Raw genomic sequence first — 26,573 nt, forward strand, 5'->3', positions numbered from 1 at the left:
CCGGAGTCCTCCGGGGTGGTTCAAGGCTACAGAGCGCGGCGCGAGCTCGCAGCAACGCTCCCCAAAAAATGTGACGTCCGAGCAGCAGCATGCATCAGACAGCTGCAAACAACATCAGCATGAGAGCGGCGCTCGCGCTGGGGCTCCTGGCGCTGTGCTTCCTGCCCCCCGGCGCGTGCGAAGGTGAGCGCGTGTCTTTACGCTGTATTTGTGCACAGGTTGTGCGCCGTTTGACTGACCCTTACCCTTCTCCTCCTTCACTCCTCAGAGGAATGGAGGGTCTCTCGAGTTTCTATTACTTACGTTTCAGCTTCCATTGTATGTACCAACTTAACTCAGTTTATCTTTGAGATTTTAAACTCGCGTCTAAGACGTTTCTTCTTCAGGTGAGCTAATATTTGAAACTAGAGGATATTCTGAACAAACAGCAATGGTTGAGAGGGCGGGATGCAGGAGGGCAAACACCAACCAAGCAGCATGCCAGCGCCACCCCTAGCTCTGTTGTAGCCCTCGGCAGCAGAGTCCTGTAAGCAAGGATACTTTCAGCTACCGTGTGACTCTGTGTCACCGGGGGCGCCGAGGTCTAACCCTGGGCGTGCAATTCACACCCCCTGGGAGTGGGTCATATTGTCCTTGAATGAACCCACTGGATACATTGGATATAGCGGTTTGTCGAATGGAAGTAATTTGGGATCCTTAATTCTGCTGATGTCTGTCGCGAGTATTAATACTCTTTCACGTTACTGGGGGAGACGTTCATTTCTCCTGTTATTTTATTCGGAGGTTGTATTCTTTGGCGTCGATAAACTAATCAGTAAAGAATGCACTTCAGCATTTCTAGTCCTTAAAAAAACAACAACAAAAACAGAATCGTTGGCGAGCGTTGAGGCACCCGAACAATTTATTCCTACAGCTTTTCCAGGATTCACCCTTTAAACGGTTGTGCACATTACATTAAATACTTTAATAACTATCCTGGATGACAAAACCAAACGAAACTGCTTTATAACAGATCTTCGATCTGAAGGGAGCCGACTGCTTGCCACAGGGTAGTACTATGCATGGATAAGTTAGAGGCGCCTTCCTCAGACTAGGTCACTAGGAACGTCCTACACCTTTATCATGTCATGAAGCAGGATTACTTTTAAGCTCTTCTGTTTCCATCGAGTATGGTCTCCTCCAAGTGCCAAGGTTTTCTTTATCTTGGTTTGCTTTTAGTGGGTTATAGCATAGGTGCAAATGTACTTACATTGTGCGTGTGTGCGCGTGTGTTGCGGGAGAGGTGCTGATATGATTTGCGAGGTATATAAAGATTCACACATGTAGGTTACATATCATGACTGTACACTGTGCGCTATACCAAACTATTTTGCAACATATAGAGTATCGTAGTAAACCCAGCGACTTCAGTGCGGTTTAATGTGGAAAATACACCTCAACCTGCAAACCGGTTGAACAAAGCTCAGATAGTTCACAGAGTTCAGCACCAGCACGAGCGCATCAAGGAAGATAATAGTCAAAAACATCGGTGTACACTTCCAAGGACTGGGCCTGGGTGTGAGGATGTGTGTGGCTGTAGTTAGTACTTCAAAGTAACTGGGCACACACCAGCACCACGAGATAACAGACGACATCCAACAAACACGGGTCACACATCTTCTGTATGTTTGAGAACTCTCAAGCTCACTACAATACCAACCCATAATAAAATACATTCACCATCTCCAACGGAACACAGCAGTGAGAACAAGGCACCTACACCCAACACAGCACAGACGCTCACCGAGCTCAAAACAGAAACCTGATCTTCATAAAACATTCCTCTGCAAGACAACACAAAACACATTAAAGTCACCGAACACCGCACAGCATTACTGAATCAGAGCTATTGTGAACCCTAACAAGACACTATAGTTTCAGTGACCAGACACAAACCACAACATACCCAAAATGCAAAATATTTCCGGATACATTTACCATACCACAGAACAATGATACATACACGCAATATACATAGTTCCCACTCTAGCAGGAAACCGCATCTGACTGAATCCTGTAAACCTGGGGTGAAGATGCCCAAACCTGACAGCACTCTGAGGCAATACAACAAGTCTATATACACATCTGGCAGGATGGCAGGATCCTAGCTGTAAAGTAGCTCCCTGAAAACGGCCAACACTGCCTGGGCGCTCTGGTTCGTGTTCACTATGGAAGGGTGGAATAGCAGACTCAACCACGGATTGCTTACACTCAACAGCACCACAAATCATGTCTACTTTCAGACATGTGCCAAGTATTTCAGCCAACAAACCCCACCCCCCCTCCCAAACAGTTGGTTGCCGTAAAATGCTCCCTCCCGCATTCTGTGTTGCGATAAAACAAACCGTGAACTTTATATGTCGGGGTAAAGCCAACTCACTGTTTCACAAGGTCAATGAATGACACAAAACTGCAGTTTTGTAGCAACGCGCAGCAAGTTGTTTCCGGCACCCGTGATTCACCAGTAATTACAATATGTGGATGAGCCTCCGGCATGCATATTTGTGAATGAGCACAATGTGTTGTCTACAGCAAAATGGCTGTTTCGCTTTTCCCTTTGTTTTCCACACGGTAATACAATTCTTCCCCGCACCGAGGGATTTCATGTGTAGGCTACATGTGTGCATGCTTGACCCTTGCCTCCCTCCGGGTACACCCAACGCAATATCCACGGCCACTTGAATTAGGCGGCAGGGAAGGAGCAAATTATGCAGCAAAATAAGGCAAATTATGCAGCGCAATGCGTTACATTTTGTGTAATTATTTAGGCTTTTGTTTTTTACACGTTAACAGTTCATGGGCAAAGGTTAGTCCCACTTTGACACCCAAATACTGAAATAAGCAACTGGTGACCAGTCAACAATTGGCAAGAGCCTTCCACTGTGCGGCAATGTGTTGCTGCATCTTGAAAACATATTTGATCCTTTTGAGCGAGAAACATTTTTTTTCTGAAATCTGCAGCAAATGATAGAGTACGTGGCAAATGTAGAAATTCAATAATTATGAAGAAAATGTCACAGCCGCAAACTCTCCCAGTGGCAGTGGTCTCTTCACGCGCCTGCCCTGCTGACCTTTCACCCCATGCTTTTAGATACTTCTTAGGTCGCGCCCCAATTCCAGAGGTCCGTTGTACAAAACTGAACACCCCTTATTTCCTCTAAGTGTGCTGACATGGATAGGTTTAAGAACGGCATAAGTTAACTGTAGTTCACCAAAAACACAAGAGACAAAACCCAGCTATTGCTGCTCTGTCCTGCAACATCATCACACCACCAGCCTTCACACATCTGCAGAATTATCTATTTCCACCCCTCTGCACGATAACCTGCCCCTTGTTCTGCGTACTCGAACACCAGACAAAACACGACTCAGGGTTGTACTTTTAATTCTACAACATAGGTCTGCAAGGAACATGGCATAAAACGTGATGGCAAAGTGGCTGTGACGTAAGCACTCGTTGGAAACCGGACTATGAATGCCAGGAGCCACTCAGCCTTTCAAAGGTTGTTACATTGAGTGCCTACAAACTGGGCATTAGCCCCTGTTGTTCACAGAGCTTACATACGGCAACAATTCCAGCATGAAATGCTGCAAAAAAACAAATTCATATTTGTGTTTACGAACTGAATGTTTCTTTTTCAGTGGGATGTGGCAGGATAAAAAATTCCAAAATAGCTGCTCCCAAGTACCGTGGTAATATCATAGGAATGTACTTTTTAAAACGGTTTGCCAACACCTTTGTCATGGCAGCCTGAGAGTGCAACAAAGCAGGGCTTTTAATTTAAGATTAAGCAAGTTATAAACCAGGCCTAACAGCCTGCTACCGCTGCCAAAAAAAGCTAAGCAAATTAACACAAAGAGCAGTGCCTCTGCCTTGGAAAAAGATACTGCACATAAGTAGTCCAGCTGGAGCTTTCCCACCCTTAGGGGCCGGGTGAGAAACGTGTATCTCGGTGGTAGTAGTACTTCCGGATGCTCTCACACATCTTTTTGAATCAACCACGAAACGTCCAACTCTATTAGTAAAAGTGCAAATGGGTCCTAACTGTATATGAATATTGCCTGAATATTCCTATTTTAGGTGTTTTTAGGACCAATTAACAAGGCGTGTAAACAACAGCCCCTGCTAGGTTGGGATCTGTGCCAGATCCATCTCGCAGACACCACAGAATGCCCAATTTAAGACATCACACGCCCGGCTCAGTTCTTTTCCACTGGGAGAAATGAGCAGTGAAAACAAGATAAACCGTGTAAGCACACCGGGGAAAGAGGAAAAAAGAACAAAGAATCTTCTGCAGTAGGAATTCGAAAACAGGTTGTAATGGCTGATCTAACAGAGACAGATTTGCTTGATAGTGACATTTTCACTCCAAAGACCTGTAATACAATCATACATATCTACTGGGAGGGCATGTCTTGTTACTAGGAGTCACTTCGGAGTGAAACTGTGGGTACAGCATTAACTTTTGAAAAGCAGCAGAGATGCTTCTACGCACAGAAGAGCCACATGGGTGGGCCACCGTGATCTGGCGCTAGAGTGATGCATCTGATGACGAGGGGAGTTACAAAGAGTCTGTTCAACACTGACATTTCACTCTGGGGCTGGCTAAAAGAGGCGGGTCTACAGTCTACCATTGACTATTTCTAGGGTCAGGTGAACAGACAAGGCCGTCCTTAGAATGGAACATTACCTGTGAAATGACCCGCCTCCAAAATGTTTGTATCTCTATGGCCAGAGACACAAAAGTCAGGGCCGGCCTCTGGCTCCTGGAGGGCTGGCATGGCTGGAAAGTGCTTGAAGGTACCCTCACGCATGGCCATGTGGTGCCTTATGGATCAGGCACAGTGTTTCGAACTGTGTGTTTCTAGGAGGTATTATTCAGGTAGTCTTTCGAAGGTGGACATGGTATGTTCATAACATCTCAGTTTGAGGGTTAGCTAAGCCGCTTGGTTTTGGAACAAATGAAGCACAGATGGTGGTGCAGTAGTCCAAGAGTGAGTTCACCTGAGATTCAAAGTTATTTTATGAGGAAGGATTCCATTACATTTTCACATATGTGATGGCATGCATTCTTTCTTCGTGGTTGCATTCACTTGGTTTGTGAAGGACAGGTCACTGTCAAACAGCACACTAAAATTATGTCTTCTGTATTAATTAAAGAGGCAAGCCTATAGTGCCTGGCCTTGTAAAAATGTAAGCCAGCTGGAGGCGAAAACACCAACTGCTGCAAGTCCAACAAGGGCCACATCTTCTTTTAACCCAATGCCACAATCTGGCTTCGTTCCAAGACCTTTACAAGTTTTATGCGCTGGGTAACTGGAAATCCTCCAGTGTTAGGGCAGCTGACTTGAAATGTTTTTTTCGAACCGAAAGCCAATAAATCTATAAAACAAATTACCCTGATTATAGTAGAGTGTTAAACATATTTTATTTCATTAAATCTGGTTGATTGAATTCACAGATGGGCTTTTGAAAATCATATCGTTTTATTAATTAGCCACAAAGTTTCACAATTAACTTAGCACAGCAAATTTAGACAAGACACGGACTGTGGAAAGCGCTGTACCCTGTAGAACACAGCCAAGACATCAAAGTCTGTTGTCTTTTTTTAATTTTTATTTTACAACTAATCCTATGAAATTAGATAGGAAGATAAACATTACTGGCTGATTTATACAAGCTACAGAAAGACTGATCCAACGTACAAAGAGTAATCTTAAAAAAATCAAACATGTCGACAACCTCTCGCAGTGTTCTGCAGGAATGACAAGTTGTTCGAGCAATGGAGAACTAAAACCTTTAGCCTCGTGGATCTCTCGGAATAGAAAAACATCGATGTACATCTGGTATCTCTGCCTTGTTTACAGTGATCAAATCCAAACCCAGCTTTGTACTATTTATCGCAAAGTATGGGACCTATCCAGGTGGTACATCTTTCATTGGGTCTTTGATATGGTCAAATACTGCTCTAAGAGAAACAGTGACCGATGCACTCTTCATCCAGAAGATTAAGGATGGTGACTGGGAACATACAATCAGCTGTGGGGAGTCGTACCCAATTACAGCGGTAATCACCAAAACACCATAATTCAGAACACTTCCTGTCAGTAGGAGCTGGCCTGGGATCATCCCGCTATCACAAGGACCAGGGTGCTCTGAGGAGTAAAACACCTCAAACTGAATTAAGTTGTCTGTTAACATGCCAGAAGCATTTTAAGATGGGGCGGGGGTATTTAGTGCCTATGTAGCAGAAATGGTTACCATGGTATATACGAGACTGCCCACAGTAATGTGGAGGGGTTCAATACATTCACCTAAATATGCCCCCCTCTTTTAGTTCAAAATATCTTCTGAGGTCTTATTTGTATTTTTCATTGATGATAATCACATAATTGGCTTTAAATCAACCTTTTTTTGCTATGTAGCGGTCATTACAACCTCTCGTGTTGTTACAGTGTGTTTTGCTGCCTGTATATTACCCATTTCCTTTTATAATTAGTTGCTCCTATCAGTTTTTCTGTCTTCTAGCACAGTAAATAACAGTCTGTTGATCTGTTTGGGAGCCATTCATTCCTCTACCCGGGTCGGAGTAAACCCATTGTTAGTTGTAGGTGGTACAGCTGGTCCATGTGTTAGGTGGTAGCGGGGCGTACACGCTTCATGTTGGTGTGGCATTGATAGCTGGGCCTGGGGAGGCTGGGACTTTTCTCCTACTGTCATACTGAGCCATTCACTAAAAAACTGCATAACCCTCTGAATTCGTTTTTTCTTGTCATGTTTTTGTTGCTGCCCTTTCTTTTCAAACACAACAGTGATGGACAGAATGTGGATCAATGTCACACATTCACCCCAGTCAAAAGATCTGGGCCCAAATCCATCGTTTTTCCACTCCACACCACCCTGGGTTAGACAACGGCGATATGCAAATCAGCGCTGACCCTGTGCCCCATGGGAACAGTCCAGTCCGAACTACAAAAGCCATGTCCTTCCCTGAACGGAAACAAGCATCCGAGGACCGGCCCGGTTTCGAGGTAACACCTCTCATCAGCCCGGCTAGCTTGACTCCAGTGGTGTGGAGTGCCTGGGACTCACGTCTGAGCATCCCCAGTACACTTAGAGCGGTAATTGCAAACACAACAGTGATGGACAGAATGTGGATCAATGTCACACATTCACCCCAGTCAAAAGATCTGGGCCCAAATCCATCGTTTTTCCACTCCACACCACCCTGGGTTAGACAATGGCGATATGCAAATCAGCGCTGACCCTGTGCCCCATGGGAACAGTCCAGTCCGAACTACAAAAGCCATGTCCTTCCCAGAACGGAAACAAGCATCCGAGGACCGGCCCGGTTTCGAGGTAACACCTCTCATCAGCCCGGCTATCTTGACTCCAGTGGTGTGGAGTGCCTGGGACTCACGTCTGAGCATCCCCAGTACACTTAGAGCGGTAATTGCAAACAACAGTGATGGACAGAATGTGGATCAATGTCACAAATTCACCCCAGTCAAAAGATCTGGGCCCAAATCCATCGTTTTTCCACTCCACACCACCCTGGGTTAGACAATGGCGATATGCAAATCAGCGCTGACCCTGTGCCCCATGGGAACAGTCCAGTCCGAACTACAAAAGCCATGTCCTTCCCAGAACAGAAACAAGCATCCTAGGACCGGCCCGGTTTCGAGGTAACACCTCTCATCAGCCCGGCTAGCTTGACTCCAGTGGTGTGGAGTGCCTGGGACTCACGTCTGAGCATCCCCAGTACACTTAGAGCGGTAATTGCAAACACAACAGTGATGGACAGAATGTGGATCAATGTCACACATTCACCCCAGTCAAAAGATCTGGGCCCAAATCCATCGTTTTTCCACTCCACACCACCCTGGGTTAGACAATGGCGATATGCAAATGCATGGATCTCGGATGCTTGTTTCCGTTCTGGGAAGGACATGGCTTTTGTAGTTCGGACTGGACCCATGGGGCACAGGGTCAGCGCTGATTTGCATATCGCCATTGTCTAACCCAGGGTGGTGTGGAGTGGAAAAACGATGGATTTGGGCCCAGATCTTTGGACTGGGGTGAATGTGTGACATTGATCCACATTCTGTCCATCATTGTTGTGTTTGCAGTTACCGCTCTAAGTGTACTGGGGATGCTCAGACGTGAGTCCCAGGCACTCCACACCACTGGAATCAAGCTAGCCGGGCTGAAGAGAGGTGTTACCACGAAACCGGGCCGGTCCTCGGATGCTTGTTTCCGTTCTGGGAAGGACATGGCTTTTGTAGTTCGGACTGGACTGTTCCCATGGGGCACAGGGTCAGCGCTGATTTGCATATCGCCATTGTCTAACCCAGGGTGGTGTGGAGTGGAAAAACGATGGATTTGGGCCCAGATCTTTGGACTGGGGTGAATGTGTGACATTGATCCACATTCTGTCCATCATTGTTGTGTTTGCAGTTACCGCTCTAAGTGTACTGGGGATGCTCAGACGTGAGTCCCAGGCACTCCACACCACTGGAATCAAGCTAGCCGGGCTGAAGAGAGGTGTTACCTCGAAACCGGGCCGGTCCTCGGATGCTTGTTTCCGTTCTGGGAAGGACATGGCTTTTGTAGTTCGGACTGGACTGTTCCCATGGGGCACAGGGTCAGCGCTGATTTGCATATCGCCATTGTCTAACCCAGGGTGGTGTGGAGTGGAAAAACGATGGATTTGGGCCCAGATCTTTGGACTGGGGTGAATGTGTGACATTGATCCACATTCTGTCCATCATTGTTGTGTTTGCAGTTACCGCTCTAAGTGTACTGGGGATGCTCAGACGTGAGTCCCAGGCACTCCACACCACTGGAATCAAGCTAGCCGGGCTGAAGAGAGGTGTTACCTCGAAACCGGGCCGGTCCTCGGATGCTTGTTTCCGTTCTGGGAAGGACATGGCTTTTGTAGTTCGGACTGGACTGTTCCCATGGGGCACAGGGTCAGCGCTGATTTGCATATCGCCATTGTCTAACCCAGGGTGGTGTGGAGTGGAAAAACGATGGATTTGGGCCCAGATCTTTGGACTGGGGTGAATGTGTGACATTGATCCACATTCTGTCCATCATTGTTGTGTTTGCAGTTGCCCTTTCTTTTCAAGCATGTGTTTGGTCCTTTTTTGCAGCTGGTGTCTTTGTGGACTGCATTACTGCCTGTATTACTGGTGTTGCATAATAATGTTTTACTTGCTTGTCTGCCTCCATTTGTTGTATGTACTGTTTCACTTGCTGACTACTGCTGTACAGATCCACACTACAATTGTGGGTGGTACAGTTGAATCCATATCCTTAATTGAAAAAAACACCTAGGCCTTTACATGTAATCGAATGCCAGGTGCCTAGTTTGTAAATAAATACATAAGTGCTGAGGCCTACAGTTATTCTTAAGAGCCATCCACTGGTGATGCTGAATTTATGAGTTGCCAAATACCAAGTTTGAGGAAGTGCTCTATATATACTGGACCCGAATGAGGTACAGTGTGTACTGAGTCCACAAACCCCAGAGGTATCACAGAGATTAAAGCCAGGTGTGACCTTACTCTCTAAAGTGGTAGCTTAGTCGAGCAGTAAGGCAGTACCAGAGGACAGTGTAAATCATTTGTTGTACACACTCAGTCAGCAAAAGGTTTCACACACTCTAAGACTGAACTCCAGGCCAATTGTTTTTATATCAAAGATATAGTTGTTTTATTTTTAGATCCAACAGGTATCAAAATATACTTTTCTCAATATGAGAGGTCTCAGAGGAGTACTTTGCAGAAAGGCAATACACTTTGTAAACACCATAGGTACAGGGGTTGCAGTAGGCAACACAATTTAGCATTGATCTCAATGGGTTTTTCTATATATACACAGTTGATTATTTTGTAGATTACTTTGGTAGTTCCAGGAATGGATCCTAGATTCAGTCCTGGGGTCTAAGCTGAAAACAATTTAGTAAAAACGTTTTAGTTATTGCAGTGATTTTTCAGGAATATAAAGCTATTTTAAAGTTCACACTTAGAAACTTTTCAACAGAAATCTGGCAATGTTATCCAATGGGAAAAAATTCAGGTTGCAGGCAAAGTACGATATCGTTACTTTTGTAATCCAGTACTGGGCTCCTAGGTCCAGCACCGTGGTCTCAGCTTAACACAGTTAAGTAATTACGTTTCAGTATTTGGTATGATTTTTTAAGAATATTTCACGTTTTCTAAAGTAGACACTTAGAAGAAATTTCACAGAAAAGCACACAATGGATTCTTATGGAGAAAATTCAAGTTACTAGTAAACCCGACCAGGATTACTTCTGCGGTTCAGTACTGGGCGACAATATGCAATGCTGGCTTCTCTCCTGATCACAGGTGAGTACTTCGGAATTCGGTTAATTTTATGCGAATATTTTAAGTTTTCAAAAGTAGGCACTTAGAAGATTTTTTGAGTCAAACCAGTCAATGTTATACAATGGCAGGAAAGTGAGTTACCGGTTGCCAGGTGAGTACTCGGCTGGGGAAGTTAGGGTTCTGGTCAGACTCAGGGGTCCCCCAGGGTCAGGTAGGTACAGTTGGTTCACCCTCAGCGGCACAGGGGCGGCCGGGTGTGGAGGTAGTTTGGCCCAGTGTTATCCAATGAGGGGCAGGGGGCCTCCGGTTGGTGGCTGCTGGCTAGCAGGCCACGCGGCTGTGGGAGCGGGGCTCCTGGTCGCTTGCTCAGGGCAATTGGGGAAGTAGGATAGGGCACAGGTTGCACTGCCAGGGGCACGCGGGTGGCTGGGTGCAGGGTGCCTTTGAGCTGCCGGGCACTCAATGTTATTCAATGGGAAAGGTAAAAAAGGAACAAAAGCTACAGACTCGGGGAAGGTGATTCTTCAGGTGCGACCACCACTTCGAGAGGTAAGGTGGGATCCTGGAGAAGAGGTAGGTACCCCAAAGGGAGGCACAGAGGGTTGCAGGGCGCCGGGTGCAGGGGTGTCTTTGGGTGTTGGGAAATCTTACCCTCGGCTGCCTGGTCGGGGTCCCTGGTTCTGAGGCTGCAGGCGTCGTCTGGTTTGTCGAGGAGGGTCTTTGGACACTTGACTTTGGGTCCCAGTCGCCGTGGGGACGTCCTCGTGGTCTTGGATCACTCGGGCACGGGCCAGGCTCGGCAGGTGCAGAGTGGGCAAGTTTGAGCTTCCTGGCTGGCACCAGGAGTTGGTTGTTGGAGCAGAGCCTCTGCTTATGGGAGTCCCAGTCAAGACAGGCAGGTCCTCCGGGTGTCCCAAGGTTGCTGTCAGCAGGAGTCGCCGGAATTAAGCAGGAGCAGGTTCCAGGATCGACAGGCCGGTAGGGCTGGGACCAAGTCAGTGGGTGTTGTCCTGTTAGCAGCTGCACGGCGGGTCTTCTTGATCTTCTTCCTTCTTTTCTTATTGGGATCTGAGGAAGTGTTAGACGGGGACCTGGAGGGTCGGCCGAGCACAGTGATCGCACAGACAGGTAACTTCCCCCCCACAGATGGACACCACACAAAGATCAGGGTAACACCTTTTATAGGCACTTCTGGTAGTAGAGTGGTACGATACAAGGTGATCAGGACACGATGATCCTCTCAATTCTAGTCTCTAGTAAGGGAAGGGGGTAGCGGGACAGTCTTGGTACCCACGGGTACGGAGGTGTAACGGTGATAGCTCACAATCCTCGAGCTCGGTGTTCGGATGGGTCAGACCGCGGCAGCGCCGGCAGGTCCCGAAGAGGTCGTAGGTGGCAACGGGCCGCGGCAGCGCCAGCAGGTCCCAACGAGGATGAAGGTTACAACGGGCCGCGGCAGCGCCAGCAGGTCCCACGAGAATGCAGGTTGCAACGGGCCGCGGCAGCGCCAGCAGGTCCCAACGAGGATGAAGGTTACAACGGGCCGCGGCAGCGCCAGCAGGTCCCACGAGGATGAAGGTTGCAGAGGGCCGCGGCAGCGCCAGCAGGTCCCACGAGGATGAAGGTTGCAGAGGGCCGCGGCAGCGCCAGCAGGCAGGACAATAGTTCACAAGGCAGGGCTGTGGCAGCGCCAGCAGTCCGTCAAGGATGAGTTCTTCTCGGTGTCTCTCGACTCCAGGATACAACTGCCTTCCTGTCCTGGGGCTGCCTCAGTTATAGGTCTGGCGCCCTTTGATGTCCGGACCCTCGCTCTTGGAGGTCGGGAGGTCTGGGATGAGGGAGTCCAGACACCCAGCAGGGGGGTGGAGCCAGCGCCCGAGGAGGCTGGGGGTGCTCGGCACCTGGCGGGGGAGAGCCATCGACACTTCGTACTCCCATTGACCTGCCAAGTGGGCCGTTCACCTCCTGGGTGGAGGGTGGTGCCGGGATGTCGGGGCCTGGCCAGGCCCAGGGTTGGGGTCGGGCTGAGGCCGCGCGGCCGCGTGGTGCCGTGTCCAAGATGGCGGCTGGGCCGGGCAATGGTGCTGACGGTGGCCCGGGCCCTGTCCTGCGGGGAGGGAGCGAGCCCTTCATGTGGCCTGTCCAACAGGAAGGAAGGTTCAGGGTGCCACTAAATGTAGGGGCGTTATAGGTAGGGCAAGGGCAGAGACCAATAGGTCCCTGTCCTGTGGTGGGTACACCCCCTAGCCTGCTCCACTCCTGTGGGAGGGAGCAGGAGTCTAGTTGTGCTTGGGCAGGGATCCCCATCTTCAAGATGGCTGGAGCCCGGGGTCGTGCTTCACCTCGCCTCTCACACCTGAGGGGTGGGGTTGGCACAGGCTGGCACACCCGCCTTCCTGACGTAGGGTTTCCCGCCAGTATTTCCACCAGAGTGGGGGTTAGAACCGGTGAGGGCCAGTTGCTGAGTACAGCAAATGGTCTGGAGAAGCTCACAGAGGCGGTATACCTTTGAAGCTTCCCCCTGCCCATCCTGGGGGAGGAGACCTAGCACATCGCCCAGGATGTGCATTGTTGCAGGCCCAGGAGAGCGGGGGGCTCTCCACCCAGGGGTCCTGCAACATGTCTGCTGTGTGGCAGCCTCTGCAGCCACTCAGCCCAGACTTGGATTGTAGGTTAGGTTTTCAGGGGGCATCTCTAAGATGCCCTCTGGTGCATTTTACATTAACTCCCACACTGGCATCAGTGCGGGTTTAATGTGCTGAGAAGTTTGGTACCAAACTTGTCAGTCTTCAGTGTAACCATTATGGTGCTGTGGAGTTCGCAATGACAACCTCCCAGCACCATATACTCCTAATGGCATCACTGCACTTACAGTGCCCAGGAATAGCCCTGGGTACTGTAGGGGCACAGGGCTCATGCACCTATGCCCACACCTCTGGCATAGGGCACCCATCTAGAGGGGCGGTTGAAGTATGCCAGGACAGTGGGTTCTGTGGGCATGGCACACAGGGATGTGTGCCATGTCGACTCTTTGTTTAGTTCTGCACTTAGACATTCAGCCTGCAAAGTCAGTGTGTGGGGTTCAGGGTACAGGGCCTCTGAGGGTGGCACAATAAGTGCTGCAGCCCTCAGGGGTCTTCTCTGGTCACCATGCCCTGGGTACGTAGTGTACCATTTACTAGGGGCTGACAGGTGGCCTGAGATGCCAATTGGGTTTTAGTTTCAGCACAGTTTTAGTCAAAGCACATCAGCAGTTCAGAAAACAAGTGGGGCCATACCAATGCAAGAAAGATGGCACTTTCTCACACCAAGGCTATCTTGTCTTGAATCCAGTTTATGTTTTCCCCCACCCCACCCCACCCCATCCTCCTCTTTTTTCCTCTTTTCCCCACTCTTGCAGGTTCCTGGTCATCCCTGCGGTCTCCCTGGCACCCTACTTTTCCTTCCTCTTCTATCCACCTTATCTGCTTTTCTTTCTCTTGCCCTGGGTAAAACTGATGAAGCCAGGGTCTCCAAAAATGAGTATCAGTGCCCACCACCTGCAGCCACTGGCAAACAATCAGCACTGCTAATGCCGCCCACAGAAGCCTCTTGGAAGTCCTGTAGCACTGCCACAGAAATGAGCGTCATGATTACGTAAATAATGTAATATTACACCGTGTGAACTATTCAGAAATGCGAACAAAGTGTTCCTGTATTGAGAGTACATTAAGAACCCCCTTTTATTCTCGTGCACGTTTTTCTGATTAGCTTCCGCAACATCACTGCACATTCATTTGGTCCACCACATCACATCCTGTTGTGTGGTTGGCATCTTTACACTCTGCACTAATTCTTCGTAGTGTCCCCAGGATTGAAAAAAGTATGCCCTTCCTACCGGATTGGCACTGGATGCCAACATTCAAGCTGGTAGGAACCAAAGGCTCGCATTTAGTCAAGATCTTAAAGGGACACTTTAATGATGCATTATCTGAGCCCAGAGCACGTCCTCCTCTACCTGCCTCTTCTAAGAAAAGAACCTGATCCCAAAGATGAGATGCGTATCCTAAAGTTGCAGGTGATCTGCAGTAGGTCGTGTCAGTGCTGGTACTCCAAAGCCCCCTTACCTCCCTGTGCGGCAGAACCTCCCCAGACACTAAGGTTCTCGTCACTTTTCCTTGGAAGGGGGGGGGGGGAGGAGGAGGGGGGTCAGTGATTGGTCACCAACAACACCAGGCCTCTGCCACCCTCACATGCACAGCTGTACCAGAACCTAAAGGCAGCGGGTCTACGGATCACTGCCACATATTAGAGACGCTTCTTTCTGTGGCCAAAGTAACTTGGAAAAATGGTCAGATGAGGTCACTTGGGGTGGGGGGTGGGGGTGGGGGTGGTGGGGGGTGGGGTGGGGGTGGGGGTGGTGGTGGGGGGGGGGGTTGAGTCCCTCTTGGCCAAAAAATGTACAGCATCTAATTGATGCCGGGAAATACACTACTAAAATGTCAACAATCGATAAAATGAACTTCCATTTTGATTAAATCAATTGGCAAAAAAATCTGTCTGAAATTCACACCACAAAGTGGAGTTTTGGTCAAAACGGTCGTAGGATTAATATAACCCAAGAGAGAAGCGTAAATATACCTGTTCGCGCTGTCCTGTTGTGAGGTGGCTGGGATGCGGGGTTAGAGTCCTGAGCCTACATTATGGGCCCGCCTGGTGGGATAAGGCCCCGGGCCATGGAGGCAGCCTGGTGTCTTTGGGGCGGATATTTTCAAGCCCAGAGCCACTGAGTTTGGTTTCACTAATATCATAGATTCCCTCCTCCATCATCTCCACACCAAAAGCCATAAAACTCCCAATGAGGGCTTTGGTGGGTGGCAAAGAGAGCTTGCGCGGTTTCACTAGAGTGCTCATGTTTGAGGGAGAATTGTGGGAAACACCTTCCCTGCACATTTGTTGTGTGAATTCAATTTCTGTAGTTTGGAGGAAAACTTTGCTTCACTTCTTCTTTTACAGACTATCAGTGGGGTCCCCTCCTCTCTTTCTGCTCCTAGTCCACCAGAGAGTCATATGCCTGGCTGAGGCGCCCTCATCTGGGGCACTTTACATTTCAGGGTTGTACCTCAATGAGCTGTTTATCTGGAGCAGGAGGTCGCCAGCAGATTAAGAGCTTCAAGCAGTGTCTCATTCTCTGTCCATCCAGTTCAGGAATGTGCAGCCGTGGAGTCTGGCCAGGTCAGTGTGCAGGAGCAACACACAGCCCGCCCTCTTCTTAAATAATGTCCTGCCCCTGCCTGATAAGAAACTTTAAATAAACAATCAGTAAATGTTTGACATCCGCGTACACAGTTTGAAAACCTGCACCCTGAAAAACAAGCATTTACAATGCAACGGTCTCGCCTTTGCAAACGTTTGAGCTATTGGCACTGTAAATGACAAAATGTTTATTTATGTGTTGGTTTTGAAAACAGATAAATAAATGGCATTGTCATTTACAATGCCAATAGCTTAATCTCTCGCAAATGCCACACACAAACACACAGACCCACACACAGAGCCCCCACACACACAGCCACACACACACAGAGCCACACACACACACACCCACACCCACACACACACCAAGCCACACACACACACACACACAGCCACACACAGAGCCACACACACACACCCACAGAGCCACACACACGCACACAAAGAGCCACGCACACAAAGAGCCACACACACACAGAGCCACACACATACACACACAGAGCCACACACATACACACACAGAGCCACACACACACACACAGCGTCCGTAGAGGGAGGGCATGTTGCGAGCCCCCGATCATCATCCGAGTGCACCCTCTGCAGACCGGTCAGTACCCTGCAGCAGGAGAAAGCGGTGAGGGGGAGACAGGAGGCAGCACACTGCAGAGAAGTCTAAAACATACTCCAAATTCTATGAACTCACCAGTGCTTACACAAAGGAAAGGCGGCTATCTAAAAGCCAACTCACAAACCTGTTTTGAGGTGTTTATTGAAGTGCATTTTAATAATGTGAAATATTTGGGACGTCGCAGCAAAAAAGTGAAAATAATGTACTAGTGGGGAAAGCCTACATGCTACTTGCTTGGGCTACGCAGACACAAGCCACTAAAATCAATACAAGTTGGATGTAAAGTCGTTTTTTGGGCTTGTTCTAATGTTTTAACAGAAGAAAGTGTCCTCTTACCCAACAGGGTTATTTTCAATAGCATGAAAATGAAAGACTTCCTCGGCCAAAACTGGGGTGTGTTCCAATGGGAGCGTTGTGATTCTGGCCTCAGGTGATGTGCTTTGCAGGGGTTGATTCACTCTTCATTAAACCCTGCTGAGTTATCTGAATTGAGTCAGGTGGCACAGTAACAGAATCTTTCAAACTGTTCTCTGTCCCTGGTGTCTTGAGAGGACCGGTGTCAAGGTGAGCCTTCACAGCAAAGTGTAAATGTTCGTGCTCACTCGACCCTCTCTCAAAACTGGGACATTTGTTCATTTTTGCAATAAGTGTCGGGACACCGGGACATTTCCCGAAAAATCAGGACTGTCCTGGCAACTCCGGGGCGTTTGGTCACTCTAAATTAGTGAGTACCGGCACTTTTAATTTTTCACTTAAAGCACTGTGTGTATGCGTCTACTTAACAAAAAATTATGCATAATCCTCGTCTGTGGGTCCTAAAGAGGATCCTAATGTTTCGTCCCGATAGCCAAGAAAGATTACATTCGTCAGAATCTACAGCAAAAATGTGAGCCTTCTTAAATTAGAATTCGTGATAAAGCTTGCTATCGGCCCGAGAGCAGTTTTAGATAGTAACAGGGCTGTGAGCCCAGGAAACCAATTGGCTCTAAAATAGGGAATGTTTTCAGTTTTCAACAATAAACTGGTCTGGCACTTTTCAACGAATGCAATATTAACACTTGCCAATCGAACAACAGCATTCGATAAAAGACCCACAACTGTAAAGACGCAGCTGATCAAGAAAACTATGCGGAGACTGTATAGTGCTGCTGCCAACACCTCCAAAACAACTGCAAACGCTCTCCTACAGGCGCTCTCATATTGTACGACAATTTTGGATAAGTTAAACAGGCAACATGCAACACGAATGATTAGCTTGACACCTTACATGCTTGTATATGAGGAACACAGCTGTAACTTGAAGCCTCCCTCTATCCACCCAACACATGTAGCTCTCTCGAAGATAGCAAGAAGCTGCTTAGCAATCATAATTGTTTATGATCAGTTCCCATCGGAGGAAAACCCGGATAGACGCCACCTAGATCACGTGACAAGTACGTAATTACGCACGCCATTGAGCAGTTTCCTGCCAGCAGCACCGAACCACACTATCATAGGATACACTGAAATGTGAAGTATAATGGTGGTGCTCTGGCAGTGGCGTGAGGGGCACTGTGAGGGAAAGGCTGATCGTAGAAGAGGTGGGAAAAGAGCCCCGTTTGAGCTCTGGGGTCACTCGTCGTCAAAGGATTACAGACTCTCAACGTTGCTAAAGGCTAAGGACACATAAAAAGGACTACAGTGACCTACCGGCTCACGAAACCTGCAGCGCATAGACCTGGAGGAGGCAGATCAAACAGAGGAAGATAAGAGACATCAAGTTCTCAAATGTTATGCGAGAGCCGCGAGTAGCTAATGCTGCTCTGCGAGTGCTTTGGAAGAGCGAGAAAAGAAAAGCCTTTTGTCTGTAAGCCCCGTCCTTTTCAGACTGGGGGGCGTGATTTTGACTGTTGTTTACAGCCTATAAAGAAAGTAAAAAAACATGCCCCCCAATCTGAAAAGGACGGGGCTTAGATCGAAAGAAGAACGTCACTAGGACCTCTTCTCCAATGGCTGGCCACCGTTTAGGAGGCCAGCCAATGGATAAGAGGGGCGGGGCTTAACCTCGCTAGTGATGTTCACTCTACCCCATAAAGTCTCGCCAGCGAGACTGCGCATGTCTGCGCAGCCATCGCAGGCTGAGACCTAAAAACTAATCATGACGATCAGTCGCAGTCAGAAGTTTATTCCCTTAAAGTCAACAATATTCGTTTGCACTGCATTTAACAAGTTCTTTCTCTTTTTTCCCCCCTTATCTTTTCTTTTAACTTATTTTTTTATTTGACTGGTACTCTTTTAATCTAGGTCTTTCATTTATGTCTTCTTTCTTCACCTTTTTCTACCAATTCACTTTTTCTTTGTTTTACTATTTTTCTTGCTTTTTTTCTCCCAGTCTTGCTCTTTAATCATTTTTCTTTCCTTTAATCTTGCTCTCCTTTCCATGTCTCCATTTCACATTTGTTCCTTCTTTCCTTTCTCTTAAATCACCAATCTAACATGGGCATCAGCAATTTTAGGTTCGTAAACTAACAAACATTTGCTTTGCAATAGGTCTCTCATTTACGCGAGTTTGAGCTATTGGCATTGCAAATGACAATGCCTTTTATTTATGTGTTGTTTTAAAAACAGATAAATACATGGCATTGTCATTTACAATGCCAATAGCTTAAACTCTCGCAAATGCAAGACCTAATGCATTGCAAATATGTTCGTGCTATAAAAATTAAATACAAAAGCTTGGAGACAGCGTGTCAAAGCTATTTGAGAAAATAGTGCTTGGAGACTGTACTTAAAGCCTACCAAGTAACAACACACATAACAGGGAGTGTCGCCATGGGAGGTTACGAAATGAGACAAGCCGGTACTAAAGAGGGACTAGTAAGCCTATTGACCAATGAACAGTCACAGTTTACAGTGGACAATGACCCAAGCCAAAGAAAAGTATGGATGAGAGTGGGCGGATCTTCAAGTCCATACCTGAATACAGCATGCCTCGCAGAGCAGCGCATGTACTGCCCAGGCTCGGCCTCAAAATGTCTGCCGGCACCATGGTGCATGCACCCATCTGTCACACACAACATATGCATGTGTCCCGACATTAGAGGCTGTTTTGGAATGGGTTTTCGTTACTAGAAATCCCATTGCAAAACTGCCCTTGCATGTGTGCTTATGCGTCTTCACACATGCAATTGCAAAAAAAATTTTTTAAGCACTGGCAAAGCCAATAGTTTGCCATTTTACAACTAGGGCCTATTGGCTTCGCCAGTTCTTATTTAAATAAAGCTGTGTCTGGAGTTGTCCACATTAAGCTTTGAATCAACAAGAATGTGTAAGGTGGCATTTTACAGAACTAATTGCATGTAGGCACACAGGAACTCTTTCCATGAGGGCAAGAAACGATCTGGAGGAGATGAGGGAAACCATAATGCACACAATTGCTGATCATATTCTGATCTTGGTGGCAAAAATAGCTTATAGTTAATCATGACCACCAGAAAACAAGCATCATTCACCCATGCTTGCCTTCCTGAAAACAGGGATTCCTGACAGAGTCGGACTGCTAGGTGTCAAGGGTGGATGGGACTGTCCTGTGTAATTGTGTCTCTCAGCTCAAGTAGGCAGTGGTCAAACAGGGTGTTATATATATATATATATATATATACAAAAGAAAGAGTTGATGGAAGGAATGCTGGACAATGCAAACATTCACCCCCAGTCACAAGGATCTGGGCTTAATCCATCATTCTTTTGCTCACCACCCCAGTTTGGACCCAGCCATATGCAAATCAGTCTTGACCCTGTTCCTTGTGGGAACAGTCCTGCTCGACCTGCCAAGCCAGGTCCTCCCTGGACCGGAAACTAGCATCCTGGGGCCGGTTTCAGGGCATCACCCTTCATCAGCCAGGCTAGCTTGAATCCAGTGGTGTAGTGAGCATGGGACCCATGTTTGGGCATACCCTTCCCACTTAGGGCGACATATGTAAAAGAAACAGTTGATGGGCTGAATGTTGGACAATGCAAACATTCACCCCCAGTCACAAGGATCTGGGTTTAATCGGTCATTCTTTTGCTCACCACACCACCCCAGTTCGGACCCAGCCATATGCAAATCAGTCTTGTCCCTGTTCCTTGTGGGAACAGTCCAGCCCGAACTGCCTAGCCAGGTCCTCCCATATATATGACATGCAGTCTTGTAGTTGCTTTAGGATGAGGTGGGACGCTGGTGAAAGTCACGCATATGCTGGCAATGTGCTCTCTTTCTTACACAGCCTACCAATTAGTGGGACTAGAATATTTAGAGTCACTACGTTGCAAGAGTACCACCGTTTTTGTTTTTCTATACCCAACATTTGTGTTAGTGGTGGCTCCCACCACTACTGCTTGATCTTTAGGGAGGCATAAACAAGAACATGTGTAAGAGTTCTGAGCTGTTCAACTGATAGCACAATGATACCTACTGTGCTCCATTAGACAATACAAAGCAATGACTGAACCCGTACCAAAGAGAGGCCATAAGCAACATTGATGTAATATAGCACTTAGAGATGGTTAACACAACAGAATATTCTGCAATCAGTATCACTCAGGGTACCTTCTGTGTTAGTCTTGTGGTCCGAAATCAGAAACTGTCCTCACGACGACCCCTGAATTATTGTCCCTGTTACATAAATCTTGAGGAACACCCTCTTCCACCCTTAGAGATGTTGTGGCATAAATAACCAGGGTTCTTACTGATAATGTCTAGTACCAGAGAAAGAGCCCAGAGAATGTTTAGGGGCTACTGAGGGAGTCACAGCTGGAGTGGCTACACAGAATAGTCACAGGAAAGGCAGGGGAGAGGTAAACATTGAGTATGCATATTAACCTCCAGCAGCTACACCAGGAGCCCAAAGGGATGTGCTGAATACACCCTTATGGTCCCAGAGGTCAGATTAGAAAATTAAGCTCACTTATGAAAGATTTCCAGTTAAAAGGAATGGTCTGAGGTCAGGAATATGAGAGCAGATGGTGGTATACGTTGCAACTGATGTTCAGCATGTTTGGGAAGAGCTGTGAGAAATGGTGGAAAGATGGCCAGCCACTCATGTCGATTGATGCAATAGTCCTGAATATTCAAAGGTAGCATAAATGTAGATAGCAACTGTATGCAGGAAAGCTGGTTCCTCATCACTGCTCAAGGCAAGTGAGCACGAGGGTTAGTTAAGTGCAACATGTGAAATGTGGCGAAGGAATGACTTATGCTGTGTGGGAACTCTGAATACATGCATTTTTTTTTTAACGAGTTTTATGTAGCGCAAACTTGACCCGGTATCGGGTATCGGAGCCCTTTACATCGCACCAGTTGTGTTACATGAGAACACATTCGTTTTTGTTTGGCACGGGGAGATTACGTGATTTGCTCAGAATCACAGGAATTTCAGCGTCATTGCCAAACCTCAAACCCAGTTTCCCAGATTAGGCCAACTCCTCTCCCCAATGCATTCTTGGATGGCAGTCCCTGAGCGTTTAGGAGAAGCAACACAGAAGACCAGGCTTGGCCAGATTTTCTTAACACAGGTACCAAGCCTGTTCCCATCATGGGAAGGCATGTTTCACAACCAGAGTGCTGCTTAGAAACCCAGTAGTTGCTTATGATTACTATTGGTAAACTCAGTTTCTGAACTCTCAGAATGCAGTCTTACTATGTTTATGTTGTGGTACTTCTATACTGAAAGATATATTGATTAAAGGGGTAAAAGAAAGAGAAGTAGAGAGAAGAACCCTGTATAGATGACATGCAGATCTTGCTACCGTCTGGTCGCCTACTGCCTTTTGTCCTGGTCTGCAAGACACATCCGGTTATCAGCTTGACTTTCAAAAGGAATTAATTTGGGATCCAAATGCTGAAAGTTACTGTCAGTCCCTAGCCAGAGGCAGTTACTAATGTGCACATAAAATCTAGCTCCAGTAAGTTTGATTGACCTGTATTCTTGCATTCACAGAAGTCTAAACAGGTAGATTCACACCTTGCTTGGAGAAAATGTTTAGTTGAAGAGAGCGCTTGTAGGACCCGACAGATTCGTCCTATTAACAATGCACATAAGGCCCACAGGTGAGAGGAAGTCAAAGCAGCAGTAGCAAATTACATCACGTTGACATCTTTCCCTTTAGCTTATAAGGAGTGGAGTTGCACACTGGTTCTGGTTTAACTGTGTCAGTACTCCCCAATGCATGCTGATATATGTAGTCAATCGATCTTTTACTCACTGTAGAGTTTGGTTATTTTCATGTTCAAGAGCAGCCCAGTGCTTGGTAACCCGTGATCTATGTTTCATACTTTCAGCATTCTTCAGAAAGATAAGTCTAGGAAGGGGAGGGGGTGCTGCTTTGGATTAGTTCCTTCCCTTCAGGTCCAGTCCATAAGTCAAGATAGTAGAGTCTGTTTCAAGGAGAGGTCTAATAGGTCACTTAATATATTCTGAAATGCCCACCAAATGCATGCTTAAAGAAGTGGATATTGACAGTGTTACCTAATCATTTGTCTGTATGCTTTCTCTACAGATGAGAAGGCCACTCCAAACCCCAAGACCTTTCGCGGCCATCCAAAAGACTATGAGAAACTTTCACACCACATTTTAAATAGTGGGTCCGAGGAGCCTTCGAATGAAATGCACGTGTGCTCAAAGTGGAAATCTAATGAAGCCATACTACAAGTCAGCAATACCACGATGAAGTACCTCACTAGTTCTGTGAGTACTGGACTGATCCCAGCAGTTTACATTGCTGTAATCATGGTGGGGATACCAGCGAATGCCATCACTCTGTGGATGCTCTTCTTCCGGACCCGTGCGGGTGGCACTTCTGTTTTTTACATAAACCTAGCCATTTCGGACTGTCTCTTCTGCATCATGTTATTTTTTAAAATATCTTACCATCTGAAAGGAAACCACTGGGTTTTTGGAGAAACCATGTGCAGGGCCATGACTGTGGCATTCTATGGCAACATGTACTGTTCTATCCTCCTCCTTATGTGCATCAGCATCAGCCGCTATTTAGCAATTGTCCATCCTTTCCTCTACCGAAGTCTGGCGAAAAGACGCTACGCCATCCTCCAGTGTGTCTTGGTCTGGGCTGTTGTCTTTGTGTATATGCTGCCTTTTACCATCACTAAACAAAGTTATCAATTGGATGAACTCAACGTGTCTACTTGCCACGATGTACAAAATGCCTGCAACACCTCTTCTACCTTCCATTTCTACTACTACATCTTCCTTGCTGTGTTTGGATTTCTGGTTCCACTTGCCATTATTATTTTCTGCTGCATTTCCATCATCAGGACCCTCAGCACCCATGATCAGAAGTGGTACTGGTACGTTAAAATGACAGTCCTGATCCTCACCATCTTTGCCGTATGCTTCACGCCAAGCAACATCATACTGATTATCCATCAAGTGAAGTATTATTACACGTCCACCGATGACTTGTACTTTTACTACCTCATAGCTCTGTGTCTGAGCAGCCTCAATAGCTGCCTGGATCCTTTTCTGTATTTCTTCATGTCCAAAATGACCGGCCAGACCCGTAATTATGTTGCCATGTTCAAGATGTCTGAGAAAGCACAGCTTCAGTGCTCATCTGAATGAAAGCAGTGCATCTCACCCAAGGACTTATTCATCTTGTATGAGAGAGAGAGAGATTAGAAGAATGTATTAAATAATTGGCAAAACAGGAGCTCTTAATGTACCTTTGCAGCTGTGTACTGGTTTCACTGTAGAAGACAGTGTAATTTGTTGACTTTCTTGTTTAGTCACAATATAATGGAAATTCTCTCATAGCACCATCCAAATCCTCGTTTGTAAAGGTTTCATACTTCTCCCACACGCTAACCCTCATCCCGCCAGTGCGTCTCCTACTTCACCATAACTGACCGAGACCCACCCTAAAGGGCCACTGTAGCAGGGGAAAGCTATGAACTGCCATTTATTCTTACGGGGAGGTATAGAGTTACACAATTCACTACTAATGTGCTTTGCTATGTATGTGATATAGTATTAGATTTGTCTTTTATGTTTGCTTTTTTCATAGATCATTGCGCCGGCCACATTTCAGATGTTTCAAACAATTAACGGTGCGCCACAGGTGAGCACTTTAGAAAGTTGCATAAATTAATAAAGCAATCCAAAAAAAATGAAACATACATGAGTTTTTTCATAGGTTTCTACTGCCCAAGATTTCTCCACGTACATCCCACACTTTGATCTTCTATTTCTACCAAACTCAGCGGTTTGCTGCCTTTGGCACTGTGGACAGACATCTGCAGACATGATACACCATACCACAGAAGCCAGAAAAGTAGCGCACTCTGTTTTTGGAATCCTAATGCTCACTATAGTTTCCTTTCAACCCCACCCCCACATTTCAGACAAGAAACTACACAGAAATTCAATAACATACACACAGTTCCACATATCACAGTCATGCCTTGCCAATGATTTGTACCTTTTTACAGGGTTTCCTTGGATTTCCGGAAGAAAGACCAGTTTCGGATGGTGCTGGGCTTTGAAATTTTAAGCTTGGAGTCTGAATTTCCTCGGCCCAACATAATGGCACGTCCTGGTTCTCCCCGATGAGTGGCATTGAATACGGTCTAGCGTTGATCTTCCCCTGTACTCGAAGTTCTGTCTGCTACCTATTTGGAGCACCGTTGTTTAAGTAACTATCCCACTTTTAATAATATCAGTAGGGCGCTTAGAACTGGTGCATCTATCCTTCATCTACAAAGAGATCATTCAACACAATCCCTTATATGAAGCATTCCTTGGACTGTTTTCAACCACTCCCTAAGACCCACAATTAGTCAGCAGGCCTCAGTGCACCAGATCCCTAGGGGTTAGAATTCCACTTTAGTTCCAGATTTTCCAGTGTTTTGATGCCCCGTTAGCTTAATCTCCTCTTTGTAAGTGGTCTCTAGTGTGTAATTGGGGCCAAGGACCTACACTGCATGAAAAGCTTTCTCCTGCGTTCTATAAGCTTCTCCAGTTATCTCACAGCAGGTTTCTCAATGCTCTTCAGTTGGATCCTGCATCTTGTTTTATGCTGGTACTTCCATCGGTTCATTGCTTGATACACCCCACGCAGAGATGGGTTATGCCGACATGTCCAATGCATCCAAGAGAGGCACTCTCCCCTCCACAGCTGCTTTCACTCTTGTGATGGGGGATCTTTGTCCATATGGCCGTAAAGTCTGCTGTGACCAGCTCTGTATTCACCCAATCGGGTACCACCAGACTGCTTGTCCATCACCGGGTAGATTGTTTAAATTCCAATAAGGTCTCTTTAGCATTGTGCTTCACAGCGGACATGCCCCAGGTGAGTCGAAATGTTGAATGCAGTTCGGTCTGTGGTGTCTCCTACAGAAGGCCAGAAATGCATGTTCCCACTCTTTTGCCGAGAAACATGTGCTGGTCATAGCAGTTGCTTTTATTGGGACAAAGCATAGTGCCAATACTTTTTTAACAATGATAAAATAGCTGGATTTCCAGAATGACACATGAGTTGCCAGGGCTGCTGGGTTGAAGGTGGGGTCCATGGTGCTGAGTATTTGGTCTCTTCAATGAATTTCAAGGGGATGAGGTGATAGTTTTGCTCATAATGTGCAACGCTATCCTGTGTCCCACTGTTGGATTTCTTAGTACTAGGTGCACTTTAGCTTGGGCTTATAATCCACACTTTTTTAAAGCGTGATGTTTCTTATATAACTACTTTCTACTTTTTCCAACAAATATGCACTTTACTTTAGACATAGTGCTCGACTGTCCTTTCTTTCCGGGAGGTGGAGAATGGAGCAAGCTCTGTTGTTTTTTTGTATGTCTGTTATACTTTTGTATTTTGTTTATGATATTGAGTGTTTATAATGATAAATGTGCGTTGTTTAATGCATTCAATAAAAATATGTAAAAAAAATGTGGTCCCTAAAACCATAGAACACCGCTCTTGCTTTTCATGCACACTTGCGCTTCTTCTCTCCTAGAGCTTTTGATACTTTTTCCCAAATTCAAAGTAGAAAATGTGGCACTTTATATTAAATACGCTTGATTTATGGCCAGAAGTACTCAAACTGTCTGCCTATAATGTAAATTCATATAGGACTCTGCAGTCACCCCTCCATGTAGCCATTTTTGAGAGCTGGAAAATGCCAGTGCCAGACACTAATGAAACGTAACCAGAGCTTTGACTCGGGCAAAGGCATGTAACATCAGGTGACGCACACTGCTGAAGGCAGATACCAAACAAAATATTTTCGCAAGAAATGGGTGGGGAAAGTGTGAACTCGTCCTTCACTGCAGAAGGAAACCAACAC

At 46.6% G+C, this 26,573-nt stretch overlaps 2 protein-coding genes across 3 annotated transcripts in view; one reads left to right on the plus strand and one right to left on the minus strand.

Moving 5' to 3' along the window:
- On the plus strand, nt 1–26,184 carry F2RL2 (coagulation factor II thrombin receptor like 2). The gene is made up of 2 exons (XM_078675227.1): nt 1–183; nt 22,775–26,184. Exons 1-2 carry the CDS (start codon nt 90–92, stop codon nt 23,854–23,856), a joined length of 1,176 nt encoding a protein of 391 aa, XP_078531353.1. The 5' UTR covers nt 1–89; the 3' UTR covers nt 23,857–26,184.
- The window catches only part of IQGAP2 (IQ motif containing GTPase activating protein 2), a 1,127,142-nt gene that overhangs the window by 340,915 nt on the left and 759,654 nt on the right, over nt 1–26,573 (minus strand). The window lies entirely within an intron of this gene.

Source organism: Lissotriton helveticus, chromosome 2_1 (genome assembly GCF_964261635.1).
Source record: "Lissotriton helveticus chromosome 2_1, aLisHel1.1, whole genome shotgun sequence".
NCBI lineage: Eukaryota > Metazoa > Chordata > Amphibia > Caudata > Salamandridae > Lissotriton > Lissotriton helveticus.

Excerpts from the sequence above, each read along its gene's own strand:
- F2RL2 (XM_078675227.1), top strand. The coding sequence starts at position 90 with ATGCATCAGACAGCTGCAAACAACATCAGCATGAGAGCGGCGCTCGCG. Across the intron at positions 184-22,774 it reads GCCCCCCGGCGCGTGCGAAG|ATGAGAAGGCCACTCCAAAC; the intron begins GTGAGCGCGTGT and ends CTTTCTCTACAG.